Source organism: Pan paniscus, chromosome 1 (genome assembly GCF_029289425.2).
Source record: "Pan paniscus chromosome 1, NHGRI_mPanPan1-v2.0_pri, whole genome shotgun sequence".
Lineage (NCBI taxonomy): Eukaryota > Metazoa > Chordata > Mammalia > Primates > Hominidae > Pan > Pan paniscus.
This window is the reverse complement of record NC_073249.2, coordinates 85,191,047-85,214,812: the sequence shown is the minus strand read 5'-3', so window position 1 is coordinate 85,214,812 and position 23,766 is coordinate 85,191,047. Positions and strand designations below refer to the sequence as shown.

At 39.9% G+C, this 23,766-nt stretch overlaps 1 protein-coding gene across 10 annotated transcripts in view; it reads left to right on the top strand.

Annotated features, from left to right (window-relative positions):
- Positions 1-2,269: 2,269 nt before the first annotated feature.
- Positions 2,270-23,766, top strand: part of PBX1 (PBX homeobox 1) — a 326,524-nt gene continuing 305,027 nt past the window's right edge. For 2 of the 10 annotated variants that reach the window (XM_055112158.2, XM_055112159.2), the window contains exons 1-2: positions 2,334-3,283; positions 6,492-6,565. In XM_055112158.2, coding sequence (XP_054968133.1) covers positions 3,093-3,283; positions 6,492-6,565 — 265 coding nt within the window. In that variant the 5' untranslated portion in view covers positions 2,334-3,092. Of the gene's footprint in view, positions 3,284-6,491; positions 6,566-19,982; positions 20,235-23,766 lie in introns of those variants that run through there. The other 8 variants (XM_055112157.2, XM_063598668.1, XM_003824579.5 and 5 more) reach the window with 8 other exon arrangements.

Here is a 23,766-nt window from a genome sequence, read left to right as displayed (position 1 = left end):
AGCCTTCTATTCACTCGAACTGGTTACTCCCTTCTCTCATCTCTTATAGGATGTCTAAGGGCTTGTTATCACTTCTATAGCATTTATTATATATTGAAATATATCTGGGCAACACTCTAGAGTAATGGTTAAAAGCATAGCTATCGGGGTAAGACAGTTGCAATGATTAAATTAACAAAACACCTTGAATATACTACTTAATTATAGTATGGAGTCAATAAATATTACCTATTTTTAGTATCATTGTGTATACACATCTTATTTCCCTACTAAAATGTTCCTAGATGACAATGATCTTCTGGCATTAATGGTACCTTTTCCAGTACTTTGCCTAGAAAGACTTTATTAGGTTTGCAATTAGAATTAATTACTCACAAACTGATTTCTTATAGACTCTAGGTTGACTTCTTTTCATGCTTTAAGATGTGGTAACTTCGTCTCTGTAAGGGATATGCAAACTCTCAATCACTGCGATTGATACGTGATTTGAGTATATAGTTTTGTGCTCAACTTTTGATTAGTGTTAATTTTAAAAAAAAACAGTTTAAAAGTCAGGATATGTATGTGAATAAAACAATTGTTATTAAGTAATATAACATCATAATTACAATTAATACTCTGTATTGCATGCCCTCATACCAATAAGTGCCAAGTAGCTTGCTAAAAACTGCTTTGAAATGCTTGCATCAGTGCTCCTTATCTTGCCAAACTTGTTTTGCGTAATGATTGGTGAAAAGAATAACATTTTATTTGAGGATCTCGAAGCACCTGGCCAGGCTGCTTTCCATTTTGCAGATTGGTTACACTGCGCGTGCAGATTGGTTACACTGCGCTTTGCATTTCCTTTGCTATACTGCCATCCAGGAAGAGGGCTGGCTACACAATAGAATATTTTATATTACAAAATATTCTGGACATTTCCTAAGTAATTGGCCTGCTATTTTATCTTATATTCATTGTGACCGTGTACAAAGTCAGATTTTTCCCTCTCACTTTGCCTAATGAAAAGATTGGAAGCAAATTTGTGTCTGTCTGGAGCTATGATACTGGACCTTAGTTATGACTTTTGTTGGCTTTTTTCTTGATCCCATTGTATTTATTTTTTATTTTTTCCTACCCATTTTCAATTGGAGTTGTCTTGTTGGAATATGTACCCTTTTAAGCACCTCAAGTTTCCTTTCAAACTGGACAGGCAATAGACACATAACTAATTTTTAACACTATTCACACATTTCTGTTAGACTGAAGCAGATTGTGCAGTGGAAATACTAGGCCTTTGGAGGGAGTCACACTTGGGTTTAAATTCCAGCTTTGACACTTAATAACTGTGGACCTTGGACAAATTATTTAACCTTTCTGAGTTCCCTCTCTGTAAAATGGAAATAATAATCCATAACTCACAAAGATGTCTTGGGGATTAAATAAAATAACTCATGCAAATTACTTGGTGCATAGTAGGCATTCAATAAATGTCAGTTCACTTCTTTTCCCAGTTAATAAGGCTTATTAGACTATATTAAAAACTAGAACTAGACTGTGATAATGCATTTCTTTATTAGGTATTTAAGCCAAATAACTAATTTCCCCCAGGGGGAAGAGAGAGAAATGTTGAATTAGTTTCATTTGGCGAACTTATTTATTAATCTTTCTTTTTCTTGAGCATTTTTCAGTTTCATAGTCCATAATTTAGTTTTCATGCAGCAAAAATGACACAGTTTGGTATTCTTTTCAACTTTACTGTGCTAGAATTGTTTTTTTTAAATGTATCTATTATTACATCTGCCACTTATTAGAGATCTTTATTAATTATATTAACAGCTCGATTGTGTTTCATAACTACGTCGTGCTGACAAACTTTTGCTCTCAGCAGTTTCCCTGAGGTCTAAGCATTTAAAAGAATCAAGTTTTAAATGGCAATGCCACAGCAAAAGAAAAGCAGGGGTGGGCGGGAAGACGCACACTGTCTGTGTTCTTTCGTGTTAATTTTATGTTTGCATTTAAGTGGAGCCACATTTTCCTCAAGGACGCAACCTAAGTAAGGCGAGCAGGGGAAGTGGAAACTAAGTGAGCTGGAACTACAGTACCATTGCACCTTTAAGGACTGGAGACTTGCTATTAGCTCGGCCTCCTTCCCGGCCCACCTCTGAACTCTGATTGACAGGGCGCCGGGCGAGGAGGAGCTGAAGGAGGCTGGAGAGGAGGCGCAGTGAGGAAAGTAGGGGAGGAGGGGGCCGGTCCTTTATCTGGTGGCCAATCAGGGAAGCGGGGAGGAGCTCCAGGCGCCCTCCTCCCTCCTCCTCTCCCCAGCCTCCCGGCTTCCCCGCCCCCTCCCCTTCCCTTTGCCCCCTCCCCTCTCCTCCTTCTCGTCCTCCTCCTCCTTCTTCTCCTCCTCCTCCTCCTCCTCTCAGGCTGTGGTTTTTCTGTATATGTTTCTGGAGTCCTGAGCCTGAGCTAAACAAAAGCAGGAGGCTGACGGGGCTGCTGGAGTTTGCAGAGACACGGAGGAGGAGAGAGCCTGTGCTTTGCCTGCCGCCGCGGCTGGGGGAGATCTGGCTTTTGCAACAGCCCACCCCCTTTGAGATCACTCTGGCCCGGAGTGGGGGTGGGGGGCAGCGGGGGGTGGGGGGGGAAAGTTTGCATTGCAATCCCCCTGCTTTCCTCTCCTTTCTCCCGATCAATGCATATTTGCAAAAGGATTAAGCCACAGATTTAAGCGCCGGGAGCCCATTTCTGCCTTGCAAAGGAGACCGGACTGAAAAACCTAAAGCCAGCTCTGATTTCTTTTCGCCAAGTGGGAAGGTGGTTTATTTTTCTTGCTTTTTGGAGTCAACACCCTTCCCCACCAGCCCTTATCCCCACCCTCACCCCGCAACCCCTTCACGCCCCCTCCCCCTCCCCCTCCCCATCCTCCCACCATCCTCTAAAGAGGCAAAGGGATTTTTTTTTTCTTTTGGTCTTCTTTTTTCCCCCTTCCCTGTTTATCCTGAAAAGGATTTGAAGACAAGCTTGAAGGATAAAAAGCCTTGGTGCTTCCCAGGAGCCGAGCCGAGGAGCAGAAGAGGAAGAGCCGGGGGCTGCCGTAGCCTTTGGAGATGGACGAGCAGCCCAGGCTGATGCATTCCCATGCTGGGGTCGGGATGGCCGGACACCCCGGCCTGTCCCAGCACTTGCAGGATGGGGCCGGAGGGACCGAGGGGGAGGGCGGGAGGAAGCAGGACATTGGAGACATTTTACAGCAAATTATGACCATCACAGACCAGAGTTTGGATGAGGCGCAGGCCAGGTGAGATGGAGGCTTTTCTTTTCCTTTCTTGGGGTTTTTTGTTTTTCTCCCTCTTGCAGGGGGAAACAATGGGAACCGAATCACCACAGCGCTTTTTTTGAAAAATGTTATTTCTTTTCTCATTTTGACAAGCAACTACATGGCGGAGGAGTAAAATTTGAAGGAGCGTTGTTATCGAAAGTGTAATCGCCCATGCCGAGATGTGGCTGTGTACATATTGTGTGTGTGTGTGTGTGTGAATATAGGGGTATTCATTTATATCCACACAAACACACAGGCATGCCGAAAATACTGCCAACTGATCCAAAAGCGGCTCTCGGCACTTTTTACTGCTTTAAAAAAGTATCAGAGAAAGCAGAATTGTCAAGTTTTGAACAGCATTCCATGCCTTCTTGTTGAGGGGACTCTGTAACATTACAAAATAAAATGTCCCAAGAACACTTTATTTGCAAATTTAGTTGACTCCTTACCTAATTCAGCGAGTTTGATTTTCTTTCTTGACTCTCCCGTCCAAAATTAATTTTTATCTTTTCTCCTTTCTTCCCCCCTACCCAAAATACAAAACAACAAAAAAGCAGGGTATTTCTTTGTCAGTACTTGTCAGCTATCCAGAAAATATTTTGCATTCACTTAATTTTGTTTTTTTAAAAAGTTGATGAAAAGGTAATTTTGTTTTTAGGCATATTTGTTAGTTTTAAGAGACTCAGATTTTTAGTTTAACTTTATTGTCTCCTAATTTCAGCCGGTTTACTAACCTTCCGTGACACAGACAGCTATGTAGGGTCCTTTAAAAAGGGGTGGGGGGACAAAAATCAAGCATGCTCTTTTCCCCCATGCTTCTTTCAGGACCACTTAGAAATGAAAGCATTTATGAATTTTATATATTTCAGTACTATAGGACATAAAGGTCTTCATTAAGGAAACATAATAAACTGTGTAGCCTCTCAAGTTAATCCACTGCCAGGTATATGGTTCTCTACTTCAGGATTTTACAGTAAATTCTCTTTTAAAGTAAAACATAGACTAAGTGACAACCCGCTAACAGCTTGCCCAAGGCCGAACTCAAAAGGAAGAATTTTAAAAATCTAATGACCACATATGTCTGTACAATTACCCAGCTTTGTTATATCTCCGAAGTGGCGTTTTTCTCTTTGAAAACCCTGTAAACAAATATACGCAACTCCTATACTTCAGATGACTTGGTTATATGGAGAAGACATCATTATGTGTATTTTTGTCTACGTGAAATAAGAATCTGAGTTGAGAAAATGAGAGGAAGCAGTTAAAAACATAGATGTTATGAATTATACTCAATTTTAGCTGCAAGCACATGCAACATGTAAACTCAAAAGTACTAAGGTTTACGGGTGTTGGAAAACTTGGAAATGTTGAAAGACTCAAAGTATTCTAAGTTTTGTTTAACTAGGGGAAATTTTAAAAATTAATTGGTGCTCTCTTTGAATTTTATTATCTGAAGAAAAGCTAATAGGTATGGTAAGAGGAAGATATCCCACTGGCAATTCTCTTTTGAATTGGAACATTTTTCTCTATTATATTGTTCTAGAAGAATACTCTCAGACATACCAATAAACTGGCTTAAAAATAAGTTTGTGAAGTGGCAGGGGCTAGTAAGAATAGATACTACTTTTTTGATGTCCAGTCTCTCTTTTTTTGTGAAACTGAGGACAAACAGGGCTTGGCGACTTCCCCCTTTCAATGGCCTAGATGCAGAGAGAGATCAGATACGATTTTGGGATGGGGAAATTTTCAGTTCTTCCTCTGTAGCTGGCTCCATTTGTGTGCTATGGAAATACAATATTTTTATAAAGCTGTGTGAGAATTTTGGTTTGCATTTGGGCCTATATATAATAATAGAATTAATTAAAACTATTTTAAAAGACCCAGGAAAGGTCTTTAATACTTTAAAGTATTTTCCATCTTTTTTTTTTCTACCCCACATGAGAACTTAATTAAAATCAACGCTAAGCTTTCTTTTTGGATAAACAATGTAACTCCACTTAGTAGATAGTATGTCCTTTTTTCCTTTTTCTAGTCACACCTTTATAATGTATATTTATTATTTAGAAAAGTAAACCATTAATATTTTAGATATAATGTATGTGTTCATTTTGATAGTCCTGAATTTTGACTTTATTACTCCCCTGCTGTACAGTACATAGGGCATGTTTCTGATCTCTGTTCTTCATGAGGATGTGTCTATTTTTTAACTTTCAAAGGGTTTAAAAAAGAATTGCATGTGTTTTGAGTGCCAGAACTTTCCATTTATCTTTACACATTAATTTTAGTTAGTAGACAGAATTCACTTAACTAATAGCTGATATGATCAGTATTTTGTTTCCAAAACAGTATCATTCTGCTAAGTGATTCCATAATAAAATAGAAGGAAAGGTATTGTTTTGTTCCTCAAGTGCATTCAGAATACACACACACACACACACACACACCAGGTAAATCACTAATCTAAAAGACAAAATTGCATTTATTTTTCCCCCAATGGGTGCAAGGTCCTAATTGTAAATAATTGAATTTCAACACCTGCAAATAAGCAGTGTGTGCACAGAGACATAATGTGAACACAGAGAAATGAATTTATTCCCCATATGGGTATGTTTGCCCCCTGGCAATGCATTTCCATACTCTTTAACTTGGGGACTGAAATGTTATAAATTGACAGTTCCACTCAGAAGACCTTTCAAGCATCTTGTGTTTATGAGAATACAGGGGCATCTGCGGAATGAATTCGAACACATGGATGAATTAAATTTGAAAACACACAGACCGAGAGGCAGACAGTTCCTAGGCTGTGGTCGTTGCATGGATTTTACAAAACTGTTAACCTACGCCTTTGGCTTTGCTGTGTTCATTGTCCTGGGAAGAATTGTGGGTTTAAGAATTACTCTTTGATTAAACTACTTAAAAAAAAAAAAAAACCCTTTCCCTAAATGGGCATAATTTAGGTTAGTTCTGTTCTGTAGTTAAATCCCTACCCTCTCCCTGCTAATTAACATTATTTCTTTTTCTATGGCGGGACTCTGTATATTAAGTCATGAAAACAATTGAAGCATGCCACAGAGTTAGGGTTGGGTATATAATTTTGTCTAAATGTTCAAATGTTTTCACCTTGTGCATTATCGGCAGTTTGATCTTGAGAGTCCACCTAAGCTATCATGTTGTTTCTTTCTTGCAGAAAACATGCTTTAAACTGCCACAGAATGAAGCCTGCCTTGTTTAATGTGTTGTGTGAAATCAAAGAAAAAACAGGTAGGAATGAGATTCCAACATTTTAGCATTTTCTTTGGCCAATTAAATCACTTAACCAGCAGTCACAAATCTATTATTTAAATATTAAAATTTCAGAATACAAGTACTATGAAGGTTGACCTCATATTCGAATAGGAAGTCCTAGCCCTGCTTTCCTTAAAAGAAAGAATCAAGTTTCTTTGACAGTTATTATCAAGCACTACTGGTTAATTTTCCAGAACTCTATTTCCAGCCTTTTTGAGATTGGGGCTAAAATATAGATTCTGAAAGGAAATTTATAGACTGATGTATCTTTGGGGCAAAAATATGAAAGTAAAAGTTCATTTTTTTAAGGAATATATTTTGGCCCATTTTTAAAACCCTAATTTTTTTGGAGTTGGGTATGGGGGTGCTAAACTGTTTAAAGTTTCCTTTCCTTTTTTTCTTGTAATTACACAAAGCAGCAGACTAGAGGTTCTGAACAGAGAGTGTTGTCAAATACCTTTGTGGAATGCGCTATACAACATTAGGTTATCGGTATTTGAGTGGCCTGTGATTTTATTGCAGGGAGAATCGTTGGGTTTAGGAGAGTATAACGCCATGAGATAATTCACTCTGTTGTTTTTCTACTTTCTAGACCTCGTATCATGGACTAACACACTTATAACACATCCCAGGAGGGCATTTAAATTTTAAAGCAACAATTAAAAAATAGCAGTCATCAATCAGAGGTGTTCTTAAACAACAGATGCTCTGGGAAGGACATTTAGCAACATCCCCTTGTTTATTTTAATCCTTAATTTTCCAAAGTGGATAAAGCTCTCCCTTGTAAGAAGAAAGATTTGAGAAGGCAATCTGAAACCAGGGAATAAAGATGAGGGACAAGGGGTGGTTATATAAAGCGGGAGCTTCTGCTGGGCTCTGACTTACCCGCTCGCTTTAGAGCAGTGCAAAGTACCTGACATCCTATTTATTTATTTATTTTTTACAACAAGGAGTGTAACAGTCAATAATTCATATCTAAACCATATAAGCAAGGGCATGACATGAATGAAAGTGACAATAAATATGATTGCATGCTTGGTTGATATACATTGATAGTTACACATAAAAAAGGGGCGGGGGGAGAGGGCACACAGGGTGGCTTTCTTTTTGAGAGCTCTCTGTGTTTTTCTTTTAAAAAAATAGTTTCAAGATGTGACTGTTGATTGAATATGTAATTACTTGGGTCTTGAAATGCGTGTAAAATTAGTACGCAGCTTCTTTGTTGAATGTTATTTGTGTTGTGCATAACATTCTAGACAAAGCACCTGAGAAGTGATGTTCAGACCTCTAAGTCTTCCAGGTTGCCTTGCCAAAGCTTAACCTTATTGCAAACCTGTTAATTGCATTATTTTAGCTGTGAGACAACTTTTAAAAGATTTATGGACTGTGCGTTCAAATATCAAAAGAGTTTTTTCCAGTTTGTCACACTTTTTAGTTTCTTTTTTCTATTAGCCCAGAGTAGGAAACTGAAGTGTGTGTGTATATATATATTTATATATATATTTTTATCTTCTCTCTTTTTTCTTCTTTGATCTCTGATGCTTATTTACTTTGAGTGTTTGGTTTGTTGAGATTTGTTTCTAACCAAGTATGAGTTCCTGCTGATCTTGTTTCATGAAATGTAGAATCAAAATATAAAAGCATATGTGATAATGTGGACTAAAGAGAGTCTATTTTTGAAGATACTTTATCAGATTTTTATTGAAAGGAAGCCTGTCAGGGCACTTAAATGTACATTGTGGCCAAAGTGGTTAATTCCAGTTTCCTAATTAAAACCTACTGAGGCAGTAGATCAAAGTGGGTGGGTGTGAATAGAGATCCGGTTCAGGTGAGGGTTAAAGAGTTCGCTCCTTGTTCATGTTGGCTCAAGTATAGTGATAGGAAGTAAAGTAGTCGTATTGGTCAAAGTAACATTCTAAAAGTTTTGTTTTTTAAATTTTGTGTCAATACATTTAATGTTTAGAGACTTAAAAAAATCTAAATTAAGGTTTTTTGTGTTGTCTCTAGAATAACATATTTTAAAAAACAATTTACAAATAATGTAATTGAAAGTGATAAGAGTCATTGCCCCCTGTGTTAAGGGACACACACACACACACACACACAGACACACACACACAAATTTTGGATTAAGAGGGCACCCCTGGGTGAAAGTAGGGGAAAAAAAAGGCTTACCTCCCTCTTAGTCTTCAACTTGTGTGTTGGAAGGATTGAAGGGAAGGCAAAAACCTCTCCTGGAATGTTGAGTGTTGTGTTAAAGGTAGGAGTCAACTGTGGTGTGCTGAAAAGAACCCTTTGACTCTAAAGCACGATTACTTGGCTACTCAAGACCCTGGAACCTTCAATCTTTTTGCCAGCATATCTTCCATGCAGTTGATGCGTCGGAGGAACAAAGTGTCTGTAAAGTTGCAGGAGCTTTTTTTTTTTTTTTTCCCCTCTTCTTCTTGATACAGAGCTGGTGAAAACATCGCTTGAGTGATCAGTTCACATACATTCCTTTATTGTTTGGGGACTTTTTCTATTGTTACTTTCAAGCCTTTTTGCATTAAATCAGTATTTTTGAGTTTCCATCTCAAGCATTATAATGCTTATAATAATAATAGAGGTTACTTGATTTAGGGTGGGCTTTGTTTGTTTGTATTCTAACACGAAGTTCATACATTTGGCTCACCTAGGCAGAACTCTTGAGAGGAACTTGGTAATTGCATTGATTTGTTATTTTTGCTTTTTTGCATTTGTTAATGATTTTATAGTTGGAAGACTTAGAAATAGATACAAAAACTGGCCAAGATGTATTACCAACCTTTTGGAACTTTAAAAATACATACACACATGCACGTAACACCCCAAAGTAGAAAGTGCCATCTGAATTACAATTGATTGATGGGTGTTTAAGTCAGAAATTACTGTGGGGATATTTAAAAAACAAAACAAAAGAACCCATGCATCTTCTTGCTTCAGAATGTGGGTAGTTTTTATTTTGATACCTTTTCGCTTTTAAAAAAATAAATGCTAAGAAGAAGTGCCAGCAAAATGCTCGGGTGGCAATTCTCAAAGAGCAGCTAAAAAACCCTGTCAAGACCTATAGCAATGTATATTTCACATGTGGCTTTTATCTGCTCGCTCATTCTAGGAATACAGAGACAATTAGAGTTTTGGATCATTTAATATAACATTTTCTTTTGGATTTTTAAGATCCATTCCTTGTCTTCTGGCATATTAGTAATAGGCTAAGTTTTGCATATGTGTATATATGGTGGTAATGAGGTTGGTGGGATAGAAGAAAAGGAGAAAAAGTCAAGCATATTACATTTCTTTAAAAAAACCGTGAATATATTTTTAAACATTTCCTGATGTTTTTTATTCCTGTGTCAAAATCACGCAAGTTTAAAAATTAGGAAAACATGAAAAATATTGAATGCCATTTACTAAGGAGAATATTTATAGATAGCAATGAATAGCTGCAATTGTTGTGAATAGTTTTTAATTTTAGAACATAATAGCTATATATGGCACTTTTCAGCCAATTTTCCTCTGTGCATTGTCTGCATCAAAGTTAACGCAAATCAAATCTTTGGAGGAGGTTAAAAAAATTTATTTTTTGCTCCTTAACACCCTTTTGTTCTCTCTCTTTCCTTTTCTCTCTGTGTTCAATTAACACCCCCATCACAGAACTGTAGTGTGTGTGTGTTTTTTTAATTCTACTACTTTATTTCACTTTTGACACCCTCCCTTATTATTCTCGCCTGCCACTTCTTTTTAATATAGCAATTACATTATGGGACTTCTCCTCTCCTCTCCCCTTTAAAGCATTAGAGAATAATTTGTGTGTCTATGTATATGTGTGTGTGTATGTTTGCATATATAGGTGGAGGGGCGGTGGTTTATGGAAGGAAGCTATAGATTGCGGGAAGAGAATTCTGATGGTATTAGGCCTTGAGCAAAATAGGAGTAAAATAACTTTAAACCATTTAGAGCAGCCTCTGATCAGATTCCTTTTGGGGTTGAAGTGGTAGGAGTCATTTTTGTAGAAGGTCATCGATAGCCAGCAAATGCAAAAACTTGTCTTGCTGATGAGAAAATTCAAGAATTTGGTTCATTTTTTTTTTTTTTCTCCCTCCTGGTAAAGATGCAGAGGAAAGAAAAGGGGATCAAATGAAAGGAACTTACAAGTCAGTTTTACCTGATGCTATCTTTCAGGTACAGTGTGTTAAGGCAGAAGTAATGTGGTTAGACCCTATATTATTTATTTATTATAATGTGGATATAAGCTGTAGACCTACAACAATATAACTCTGACAGACATAATATAAGAAGAACTTGTAATGAGAAATGACCTTTCTTTTTAGTCACTTTTGTGTATTCCATTTTTAGTCTACTACTAGAATTAGAACAATTCCGGCTTTTGAGAAGTGCAAAGAGCAGTTTGGTCAAAGCTGCCAGAATGAGAATTTGGGAAATTTTGGTGTCATTTTTTTCTAACAATAGGAGTGTCTGTGAGGATTGGACATGAGAGAGATTTAGGTTATACTGAAGGATCTGGAAGGGGATTTATAAGCGGGGAAACATAGAACCTTGTGAACTAAGAGCTGTGGGGCATTGAGCTGGGCCGGGTGTGGGTGGGTTCTGTACAGTAGGCTGCACTGTTGGCTGAGAAGGGGGCATTACCTGCCTGTGTGTTTAGTTCACTGCTGGTGCCAGACCTATTCACATGGTTTTGCCCCTGCATTCTGTTGACATCCATGAACTTTTTATTGTGGTTGTTGGCAAAATTATAAAAATACCCCCAAACGAGCAAATAAACCAAAACCTAGATGTTGCACATAATTTAAATTGGAAGACATTTTCATTTGTAAAGCATGACCCTGACTTCTTTTGTGTCATAGGCATATCTTAGGAAAGCTTATTCTTCAATTTGGTTTCAAATCTCTTTTAGATGGATGATACTATGTTTGAACTTGGTGAAGTGAATCTAAATATTCTTTTTATTGCTTTTCCTTTAAAAAAAAAAGTTTACCAAAAAAAAAAAGTTTACCAAAGCACCACATGATAGAGACAGTGTCCTAGGTCCAGCTCCAAACAGCTCTTATTCATTCTCTTATGACCCTAAGAAGCACCCATTCGTTTTCATTGCCATATTAACCTGATTTGGAGGAATATAATAATTTTGGTTCCATTGCCCTTTACCTGCAATGGTGTGGTAAGATTTAAGGAATGCAATAATTGATAAATAAGTAGAGAATTCATGAGTTGTTTGTGAACTGCTTTGAATTCCTGTGGGTTATGTAAATAATTAAGGCACTGTATTTTCTATAATGAATTATCTCAGGATTCATATCTTATTTCACAGGATATCACTGCATTTCGCTCTTTCAGGCTAAAAAAATGTACGTCTACTGGTCTTTAAGTAATGGGGTAATCGATCGTCGCTCATGAGGAAAGTTCTCTGGTTGTATCTTTGCCCCATCTGCATCTCAAAGATGGCACTTCTAGGAACTTAGCAGAGTGATCCCCAGAGGGGAAAAAAGGTGCAGGAATAGACTGTCATAAGATTATAACACCTATCCCCCATGATGGCAGAATAAGGTCAATAGTGTCTTACCCGAAGGTCTTCTTACCTCTGACAGCTCTCTTTCAATCTCTCAATTATTGGTGGAAATTGAGATTGCAATGGGTGGAAAATTCATCCTTTTTGGTTTAGGTTGTAGTTTCAACTGCATCTTCTACTGAAACTTTTGTCATTAAGTAGGTATTGGGGTGGGTATACCTCACACTCTGTGCTAGTTCTGGACCTTCTACTAAGTAGTTATAAGACCATAGAAAAGTTGCTTAAATAATTTTATGATAAACTATAATAGTAGTGGTTAAGGACCTGGTCTTTAAAGCCAGACTCTCTGAGTTTGTATCCTAGATCTTTTACTTCTTAACTGTCTGGCCTTATTCAAGTTAAAAAACCTCTCTGTGCCTCATTTTCCTTATTTATAAAATGCAGAGATCATAATGGTACTTATCTTAGAGGGTCGCTGTGAGGTTAAATAAGGTGATAGATGTAAATTACAGTGCCTGGCATAGAGTAAACAGTCAATAGCTGCTAGCTGTTATTATTTCTGGACTTGTTTTCTTATATGAAATAGAGAGGCTTACACCAGATGGTCCCTAAAGACAAAGCCAATTCCAAGACTCTGATTTTATGCTGAAAAGAGACAAAAATTGCTGAATTTAAGATTTGCTTTCTTTTTTTCCTTGCATTTTTTTTTTTTTTTTGTCAGAGTCTCACTCTATCTCCCAGGTTGGAGTGCAGTGGCGTGATCTCGGCCCACTGAAACCTCTATCCCTGGGTTCAAGCGATTCTCCTGCCTCAGCCTCCTGAGTAGCTGGGATTACAGGCATTCACCAGCTAAATTTTGTGTTTTACTAGAGACGAGGTTTCGCCATGTTGGCCAGGCTGGTCTCAAACTCCTGATCTCAAGTGATCCGCCTGCCTCGGCCTCCCAGTGCTGGGTTTACAGCCGTAAGCCACCATGCCTGGCCCTGTTTCCCTTGCTATTCTCTTAAAGTGAGAATTAGCTATATCTGGCCAAAAGTCTGGGACAGATTGGAAGAAGAGGGGGAAAAGAGAATGAGTAAGAACAGAGGAAAAGTTTTTAAGCTACTTTAAAAACTTTTAAACTACAAACTGGACAACAACCACTTGAAAAGCTAGAATTGCATATTAAGGATGGTGTTTTCTTAGCGTCAGCAACTGGAGGCATTGTGTAATCATAGTTAAAAACATTTCATTTTCTCTCTGAAGATACATAAGCCTATCCATTCAACTTGCAAAGTTCCAAAGCAGGAAAAGTAGCACAAGTGAGTTTAGGGCAACCTGACCTTTTCTTTTTCTTTCTTTTTTTTAATTATACTTTAAGTTCTGGGACACATGTGCGGAACGTGCAGGTTTGTTACATAGGTATACACATGCCATGGTGGTTTGCTCTACCCATCAACCCGTCATCTACATTAGGTATTTCTCCTAATGCTCTCTGTCCCCTTGTCCCCCACCCCCTGACAGGCCCCAGTGTGTGATGTTCCCCTCCCTGTGTCCATGTGCTCTCATTGTCCAACTCCCATTTATGAGTGAGAGCATGTGGTGTTTGATTTTCTGTTCCTGTGTTACTTTGCCGAGAGTGATGGTTTCCAGCTTCATCCATGTCCCTGCAAAGAACATGAACTCATCCTTTTTATGGCTCCATAGTATTCCATGGTGTATATGTGCCACATTTTCTTTACCCAGTCTATCATTGATGGGCATTTTGGTTGGTTCCAAGTCTTTGCTATTGTGAATAGTGCTGCAATAAACATATGTGTGCATGTGTCTTTATAGTAGAATGATTTATAATCCTTTGTGTATATACGCAGTGATGGGATTGCTGGGTCAAATGGTATTTCTGGTTCTAGATTCTTGAGGAATTGCCACACTGTCTTCCACAATGGTTGAATAATTTGCACTGTCACCAACAATGTAAAAGAATTCCTATTTCTCCATATCCTCTCCAGCATCTGTTGTTTCCTGACTTTTTAAGGATCGCCATTCTAACTGGCGAGAGATGGTATCTCATTGTGGTTTTGATTTGCATTTCTCTAATGACCAGTGATGATGAGCTTTTTTTCATATATGTTTGTTGGCCGCATAAATGTCTTCTTTTGAGAAGTGTCTGTTCATATCCTTCACCCACTGTTTGATAGAAGACAACCTGACCTTTTCTTGCCTTTCTAGTACATTCCTTATTTAGGAAAAATGTTATCTTTGTCATAAGGACAGCCTTGATTCATAGTAGATTTATTCTTTATGATTTTTATAGCTTTCTTGAAATATATTTCTAACACCATGAAATTCACCCGTTTAAATGATATACAGTTAGGTGGTTTTTAGTGTATTTACAAAGTTGTGAACCCATTATCACAATCTAATTTTAGAACATTTTTATCAGCCTCCTTGCTCCCTAAAAAAACCCAGTACTTTTTACCAATCAGTCCATATTTCCCCCTTCACCTAGTCCCTGGTAACCACTAACCTACTTTCTGTCTTTGTGGTTTTTGCCTATTCTGGACATTTCACATAAATTGAATCATAAAATATTTGATGTTTTTAGACTCATTTCTTCTGTTTAGCACGTTTTGGAGGGTCATCCATACTGTAGCATCTATCAGTACTTCATTTTTCTTTATGGCCAAATACTATTCCGCTGTATGGATATACCACATTTTGCTTATTAATTATTCAGTTGATGGTCACTTAGGTTGTTTCCATTTTTGACTATTATGAATAATACTGCTATGAACATTTGCTTACAGGTTTTTATGTATGAATATATGTTTTCATTTCTCTGGATAAGGAGTGGAATTGCTGGCTCGTGATAACTCTATGTTTAGATTTTGAGAAACTGCCAAACGGTTTTACAGAGTGGCTGCAGTAGGCACATTTTTTTAAAACAGCTTTATTGAGGTCTATTTGATATACAAAAATCTGTACATTATATATATATATATATATATATATATATATGTACTTTTTTTTTTTTTTTTTAAGATGGTGTGTCCCAGGCAGGAGTGCAGTGGTGCGATCTTGGCTCACCACAATCTCTGCTTCCCAGGTTCAAGCGATTCTCCTGCCTCAGCCTCCTGAGTAGCTGGGATTACAGGCATGGGCTACCACACCCAGCTGATTTTTGTATTGTTAGTAGAGATGGGGTTTCACCATGTTGAGCAGGCTGGTCTCGAACTCCTGACCTCAAGTGATCCACCGGCCTTGGTCTCCCAAAGTGCTGGAGTTACAGGTGTGAGGCACCGCGCCCAGCCTGAGCTACCACGCCCAGCCTGGTGTATTAAGTCATAGTGTAAATGGCACTAAGTTTTGTCTTCAGCACTCTCAGCTTTTCATTCTTTTCAATCTCTTTCTCCATTCAATGATGTCTCCTCTCTGTGTTTAGGACTCTACTGTGTTTATTGTCATGTTTGGTCAATACACTAAGAAAAAAAAGTTTTTGATAAATTTATTTGACTTGAAGTATGCATGATCAGGATTTATGTGAAATCTCTGTTAGAACTATTTGCATTTTAAAGAGGAAAAAAAGTAAGACAAAGGAATGATTCTCCAATGTTGGAATTTCAGATGTCAGGTTCCTGGAGAGGAAGGCACTTTTGAAAAAGATTGGAGAATTTTCTGAATAGTAATCTAGTGTGACAGAGGGAGCATGGACTTTGAGTGAAACCATCCTAGCTTGTGTTAACATTAGTGAGCTATTGGATTTAACAGAGCTTCAGTGTTCTCATTTCTGCGGTGAAGATAATAATATGTATGATGTAGGATGGTGGGCTAAAAAAGACAATAATGTAAAGCACATAGTTTAATGAGTATGCTCAACTAGTGGCCACTACTGTTATTTTTCTGAAACCACATGACAGAGTGTTGACCACCTTTCTCATCAGTTTGGCCTTGTCGGTTCAGGTTGAGTTTTCTACTACCTCTGTCCGGGAATTTTAGAGGTTCACTAACATGCTTCCTGACCCTGCTTTTATGTTAAATGGTTGTCAGTGTGAGAGAAATAAAAGTCTCGGGCAAAACGCAGCAAAAGGCATCTCCACACTTTCACACCCCCCTCCCCTACTTCTAGAGTTCTGTGGAGAGAATCTCACAGAACAGTGCTTTTCAGTGAACACCTGTAATTTTAAATTTAATGATTTACATTTTCTAGTAGCCTCATTTTTAAAAAGTAAGAAGAAGCAGGTGAAATAAATTTTAATACTTCTTATTTAACCCAAATATATCTAAAAATCTTTCAACATGTAATCAATATAAAAATTATTGAGATATTTTGCATTCTTTTTTTGTGCTAAGGCCTTGAAATGGTAATGTTAAATGTAATGATTTAAATTTTTTAGTAGCCCCATTTAAAAAAAGTAAAATGAAACAAGTGAAATGAATTTTAATAATGCATCTTATTTAACTTAAATACATTGAAAATATTTCAATATGTAATCAACATAAAAATTAATGAGATATTTTACATTCTTTTTTTGTGTGTCTATGCTGAGGCTTTGAAATCCATTGTGTATTTTACATTTACAGCACATCTTTTTTTTTTTTTTTTTTTTTTTTTTAAAGACAGAGTCTCTCTCTGTCATCCAGGCTGGAGTGCGGTGGCGTGATCTCGGCTCACTGCAACCTCTTCCTCCCGGGTTCAAGGGATTCTCCTGCCTCAGCCTCCCAAGTAGCTGGGATTACAGGCGCCTGCCACCACACACCCTGCTAATTTTTAGTAGAGATGGGGTTTCACCATGTCGGCCAGGCTGATCTTGAACTCCTGACCTCAGGTGATCCACCCACCTTGGCTTCCCAAAGTGTTGGGATTACAGGCGTGAGCCACCGTGCCCAGCATTTATAGCATATCTTGATTTTGCCTTGCCATACTTCAAGTGCTCAATAGCTACACGTGAGTAGTATCTACCATATGGGACAGCACAGCCATAGAATAGTTGTTCTGGCATAACTCCATTTTGTTCCTTTTTTGGCATAGTTTTTACATTCTGAGGAAGATACATGGTTGTTCCCCACTCAAACTTGAGCTGGTAGTTCTGTAGCAATTGAAATTGTTTCCTGATGGCTAGCCGTGTTCCACATTAAAGCATATTTGAGACATCTTTTTCTGGAAGAGAACGTCCACCTTACCCTATTGAGGTCACTGCTGGCAGCCGGGATGGGGTGGTTCCCCCACCTCCTTCTCTGTGTTTTTTGCTTCTTTCTTTCCATAGCTCTTCATTTTAGGTTCTTTCTTCCTCCTTAACAAAATCTTAAGTGTTCCCTAGAATAGACTGAGTGGGCCGAAGCAGTTCCTTGTTTTCTTTAGCTGTAATGCAATGGAACAAATACAGAGCACTCCATGGTATGACAGGAGTTTGCTGGACCCTCTGCAGCCTCACACTGACTACCTCTGTGGTAGCATATTATTTTGAGAACGCCATTTAACCTCTTAGTCTCAGGTTTCCACATCCATGGAATGGGTGACTCTAGAGAGCCTCTGATCTGACTCCATATTCCATGGGTTGTGAGCCCCAACATGATCCCTGCCAAAGCTTAGATTCCTAGGACACAAGGCAGGTGGAACATTTATAAAAGAAAATTCTTTTTCATTGTTATGGCAGTTCTAATTTCTCCTATGAATCCTTATATCTTTCCTAGATGGTCATGTAAAACTGGTTATGGTGGTGTTAACGTTACCCTCCATCAATCAAGTTGAATTGGAGAAGGCAAACTGAGAGGGAAAAAAATAGTGGAATTAAAAAAATTTTTATTGCTGGGTGTGGTGGCTCACACCTATAATCCCAGCACTTTGGGAGGCCGAGATGGGCGGATCACCTGAGGTCAGGAGTTCAAGACCAGCCTGGCCAACATGGCGAAATGCCGTCTCTACTAAAAATACAAAAATTAGCTGGGTGTAGTGGTGGGCACCTGTAGCCCCAGCTACTTGGGAGGCTGAGGCAGGAGAATTGCTTGAACCTGGGAGGCGGAGGTTGCAGTGAGCCGAGATTGTGCCTTTACACTCCAGCCTGGGCAACAGAGTGAGACTAAAAAAAAAAAAATTATTGAAGCATTCAGGATCCCATTTATAAGGCCAGTTGGAGGCCAATCCCAGTTTAATCCACCTTGTGGACTTTGTGATGGAATGCATATGTTGTTTTCATGCTATGTATTTGCAGCTATTGGATTTTAGACTGGAAACTTGTCTTGGAATAGATTTCTGATTGCAGTAGTGCAAGTGCAGAATACCTTCTTGAGTTCATATGGTAGAGCCCAGGAATTTAGGAAAGGAGTCTGGCCCTCACCTTGGAATGACAAGTCACCTTGGAGTGACTTGTTCAACGTTTGCCTCAGCTGAAATACTGAAATAATTTCTGTTTCCCACCTGTCAGTGGGGCATTTGCAAACTTACAGTGAGGATATTTAGAAAGATGTTTGAGTTTCCCTAAGAAAGTGTGGTCAGTAAGTATGAGAAAAAGTTTATATATTTGTCTTGCTTTGAGACAGGTTGAATCTGCCAGTAGGTAAGAGGAATAAATTTACCTAGTAGCCTGTGCTGGTAGGGCAGAGAGAGTCAGTCGTTTTTCCTGAGGGCGTTAGGTGATTTGAGACCTCAAGTGTTGTCACTGTAAGAGAATCCTCCTTATAATTACCATTGTTAATAGAATTGAAACTTTGCATTTGTCTTTTGTCCCTAACAAAGAAAGACTCCCAGAGAGTCTAATGATGAGCCCTGCCTACATCCATTCTGAAGGGCACTCTATGGATATGAGGGTGTAGACGTTAATTCCTTTCTGTAGAATTTGCATGCAGAGGCTCTAGTGCCAATGCACCCTGCTTACATTAATAAATATTTAAAAACAAAGAGCGGGTAACACAAGCACATCTTTCCTTTGTGCATCCTCCTTACTAGGGTGCCTGTAATCCCTAACATGTTGGGAAGGAAATGTCTGGGTGGGTGCGGGTGGGAGGTGATGCTGCGCGCAGCACCAAGTATAAAGGCCCAAGAAGTAACTACATCGTGTGAGGAATAAATTAAAGCAGCTTCATCCGGAGGCCAATTAAGGAAGAATGGGAAAAAAGAAAAAACAAAACCCAGCAACAATAAAACCCAAGAGATGAGAGAGCATGTTCGTTCAGACCACGTAGAAAAGAGAAATTGAAGTCGTCTGGAAGGAGTTTAAGGGGATGCATCACAAAATAAAACTTTTGGAACCAAGAAACAGTGGAGAAGCCCGGTGGCGAGCCACATGGCCTTGTGCTAAGACGAGATGCCCTTTTCAGAAAGGATAATGATGATGCTGGGAGCTGGACCGTCGTAGATTGTCGCCTGAGTCTTGCTGTAAGACGCTGCACAATTAGATTAGAGGAGAGGGCTAGGGGTGGCCGCGAACCCCCTCGCAAATCTGTTGACTTCACCGCAGGGCTGATGCGCGCAGCATAGAGGACGCTTGGCAGCGCCCGGCCACTGCCCGGTCCGCCGGCGCGGCGCCGCGTCGCACCCGGTCTTCTCTGCACCCTGCGCCTTGCACCGGCTCCCTCTCCCGTTCGGGCGTGCGGCCCCCCTCAGAGTCTGCCCTTGAGTTCCCAGCGCAGGCCGCACGTCACCGGCCGCCAGCGCGCGGACCGCGAAGCCAAGTGTCCCCCAAGCGGGGCTTGCTGTGTTTTCATCATTTCCCTTGCCTGGCCCGGGTTGCAGTGGTCAGCCGCAGCGGTCTGCTCCCGGCGGCGGCCCGAGGCTCCCCCGCCACCTCTTCTGTCCCGGCTGACTTAACTCTTCTCCCAAAGGGTGGTAAAGAGAGGGCCGCCGCCCCCCAGGGGGAAGACATCCTCTTGGGAGCCATACTTCCTTTATTAAACACCTCTCAATGTGGGCTTGGAGTCACATTCAGAGCCTCTGAGGCAGAGGGGTGCCTGCGGTCTTTTCCCAGGGAGCCGGGCCCAGGGTCTGTTCCTGGGAAGGATCTGTTCCGTGGGGCCCGCTGGAGCCGCGTTTTCAATATGCAAAGTGCCGGTGCTGTGCAGACCTCGGTGGTGGTGGTTTTGCATGCAGAAGTGAAATTCAGAAGGCCGCGTGTGAGCACGTGGGTGAGTGTGTGTATGTGCTAACACGCACGCGTATTAATTTGCAGCTCCTTTCTTAGTTGGCCGTGTGTTGTCTCAGCTGTATTCGATAAATATTCGAGTTGTTGGTTTATGGTAATGAAATGAATTAAATAATATAATCTGGAGTTACTGCAGAAACCCGTCTTTTCTGTCTCTCAGCTCTTACAGGGAGTGCGTCATCTTCCCCTAGGGAGATTTTTAACCCAAAGAACCTTGATGTACTTTAAACAGCACTGACATTTGTTTTCCTTAAGCTCAGTCTGATTTCTTTAACACTTGAAGAAGGTTTGGGGCCTTCAGACATAGCTAGTTTCTTATATGGCGGCTTGTCTTGTCTCAGAGGAATGTTTAAAGGGGCTTCAAGCTGCCTTATTTTTACCAGTCTTCAGAAAATAGAGAATTGATTTTGGTAGTTTGCCCCCTCCTGCCCGTGCACGCATAGTTGCTTCCCCTCCCCCACCTAGCCTGCTGGAGCCCAGGCAGGAAGGGGCTGTCATCATACACATGCCTAAGCCATATTACTTTATTTTTCTTCTTAGAAAGTTACACTAGGAAAGATGTTCTTGATGTGTGATTATTATTCTTAAATGTATTCTAGTGCTTTCTTATTATTGCTCTGTTACAGCTTCACAGGAAACCAGCAGGTCCTGCAGTAGACGGTCCAGAAACTTTCTATTGAATGAATGTGGGAGAGCTAGAAGTCAGGAAGGTTGAATTCCCTCATTACTTCGAAAATCTATAAATTAATTCCCTCTATAAATTTCCACCAGCCTAGTCTCTGATCCACCAGCTGGAGAATCAAGCCCATTATTAATTTCACAGGATGAATTTCTCATCCTAGTAACTCTGGGGGAGAGGACGAAAGGGTTATTATGTAGGTTGAGAGTTCACATGTTGCTTCTGACTGTTACAGATGTTGCAGCTAAAATATAAGCATAGCAATAATAATATCAGCAATGGTGATAGTAAAGAATGGAAATAACTGCTTCCTTCTGCTCCTGATTTGGACACCCCCATCCTCCTACTCATTTATTCTATTGACTCCTCTCTAGGTGTTTCAAGCAGAGATGTTTTGGTGACTTCCTAGGGGAGAGAAGCATCTCTCCAGTGGCTTCCATTTGGGTATAAGTATGCAAAGATTGTTTGTGTTGTCAAGATCCCACTGGAGTATATCTTCTCACCTATAATGTCACCTCCTGCATGTTGCCCTTTGTAAGTAGAGGTTATGGAAGCTCAATTATTTTTTAAGTAAGTTTCATAAAATATTTTTGAATGCCCTATGTTCTGGAGATGTTGGTGAAAACTCTTTATCTTCCACAGGTTGTATAGTGAAAAAGTTAAAAATGAATCTCTATCCTGGTTGGATTTATTTTTTCATTTGAGAAATACCGTTCAACATTTTTGTTTTAGACCTCCTGGGGGGCATGATGGGACTGAAGAGTCTTTATTCCATTTTGGTCTAGTTATTGCTTTAGCAAATATTTGCAAAACTTCTCCCATGCCTGAAGTGTTGTGACAGAGACTGAAAAATACAGATATGTGTGAGTTGTGGCCCTTACCCTCAAGGAGCTTCCAGGGGCCTGAATCATGGTCAGAATCAATGTGACATGGGCAGGTCCATCACTCCCAAAGCCCATGACAGGAGCCTGGAATGTGTTCCCCAGAGCCAGGAGCGTGGCTGTAAAGGTCATTCTTGACCAAAGTTCATTGCTGCCCTGGTGATACATGCAGAAGCATGCTTTCTTTGAATCAAGGAGTTCTAGTTTTTTTACTTGGATGCCTCAGAAATGTTCTATGTCTGAGTCCTTGCATACTTGGCCTTCCTGCCTTTCCTCAAGCACTGTAACCTCCTTCATTTCCTTTCTGCCTTTTCCCTTTCGCTCTCTTTTGTTCTCTTCCTCCCCTCTACTGGGGCCTACCCACCCCTCCACGCCCTCCCCGCCCCCATTGCTATTTGCCAAACTTGTGACCTGAGACCACTTGGCATTTCCGTGGGATGGCTGAAATTTACCACCCGCTGAATAGGCATTCTGTGACATTTGCTCACCTGGGCAGCTTAAGCTACATGGTCTGCTTCTGCCTTGAAGGAGTACTGAGAGGAAGTGTGAAATTTACCTCTGTGCTCCAGGGTTCTTGCTAGCAGGGAGACAAACAGCAATGCTTTCTAGAAGCTGGAATTAATTTTTATCATAGTGCACATATATGTTTATACCCTACATTTATTATATATTCAATAAGTACATGTAGACAATTTGTGCATTGTCTTCCATTTTTTTAACAAATTAAATTTTCATGCTTAGCGTCATCTTTCACTTTCATACCCTCCCCTTCCGCTCCCTCCCTGCTAGTAGAAGATACTGGGTTAACTTAATGCTCTTTGAGGCCTTGTGTCATTAGACCACCTGTCTCCTTAAGGTTTATGATATTCCGTGTGATGTCTTTCTCACTGTGGCCTGCCCAGTCCTGCTGGTAAGGAAATAGTTGCCTGTCTCTTTGGATCAAACTGGTCTAGGAGCTTGTTCAGCCCAGTTACTGGGACAGACCAGCCCTGGAGGCTTCTCTGACTCTTGGAACACACAGACAGCACAGTCTGTCTGTCCTGGCTGTCAGTCAAAGAAGGGAAACATGCAATGTAGATGGTTAAGCTGTTACTTTATACTTGTGTCCTCCAAGTGATTTGAAGGAAAGAGTGCTCTGGGCCCCAGTAGTGGTGGATCATCCTGGAATGAAACTGAACAGAAAATGTCAGCAGAAGTGATGTTTCATACTTTCCTGTATGAAACAGGAGCCCAGAATTCTCCTGTTCATATGTAATAGGAGTTAATGCATATTAAAAAAAAGTGTTAGGTACAGCGCTATTATTATTACTCTGATTTTTAAGATGAGGAAACTGAGGCATAGAGAGTTTAGTGAATCTTCCTAAAGTCACATAGCTAATGAGAGAGAGGCTGACTTGGAGATTTTACTTGGTAAGTTTTACTAAGTGTAGATTTTTCTATAAAAATATTCATTCCCATTGAGTGACAGCCCGTCAAATTGTGATTCTTCCAAGGAAATCCAGTGGAATCTTACTTGGTTGTCCAAATAACAAATTGTCTGGCTCTACTCATTTCTGATCCTGTTTCTCAGGTACAGAAATTTAATTATCTCATGACTGTGGCTGGCTGCAAAACAAGTAAAGAGGATAAGTTCAAAACTCGCCTTGAGCTTATTTCCTGATTTTCATTAGGCCTTTGCCTATTCTGTTTTTAGAATCCACCTGACTTTTTTTTTTTTTTTTGAGATGGAATCTCACTCTGTTGCTCAGGCTGGAGTGCAGTGGCATGATCTTGGCTCACTGCAACCTCTGCCTCCCGGGTTCAAGCAATTCTTGTGCCTTAGCCTCCCAAGTAGCTGGGATTACAGGTGCACGCCACCATGCCTGGCTGATTTTTGTATTTTTAGTAGAGACAGAGGTTTCACCATGTTGGCCAGGCTGGTCTTGAACTCCTGACCTCAAGTGATCCACCCGCCT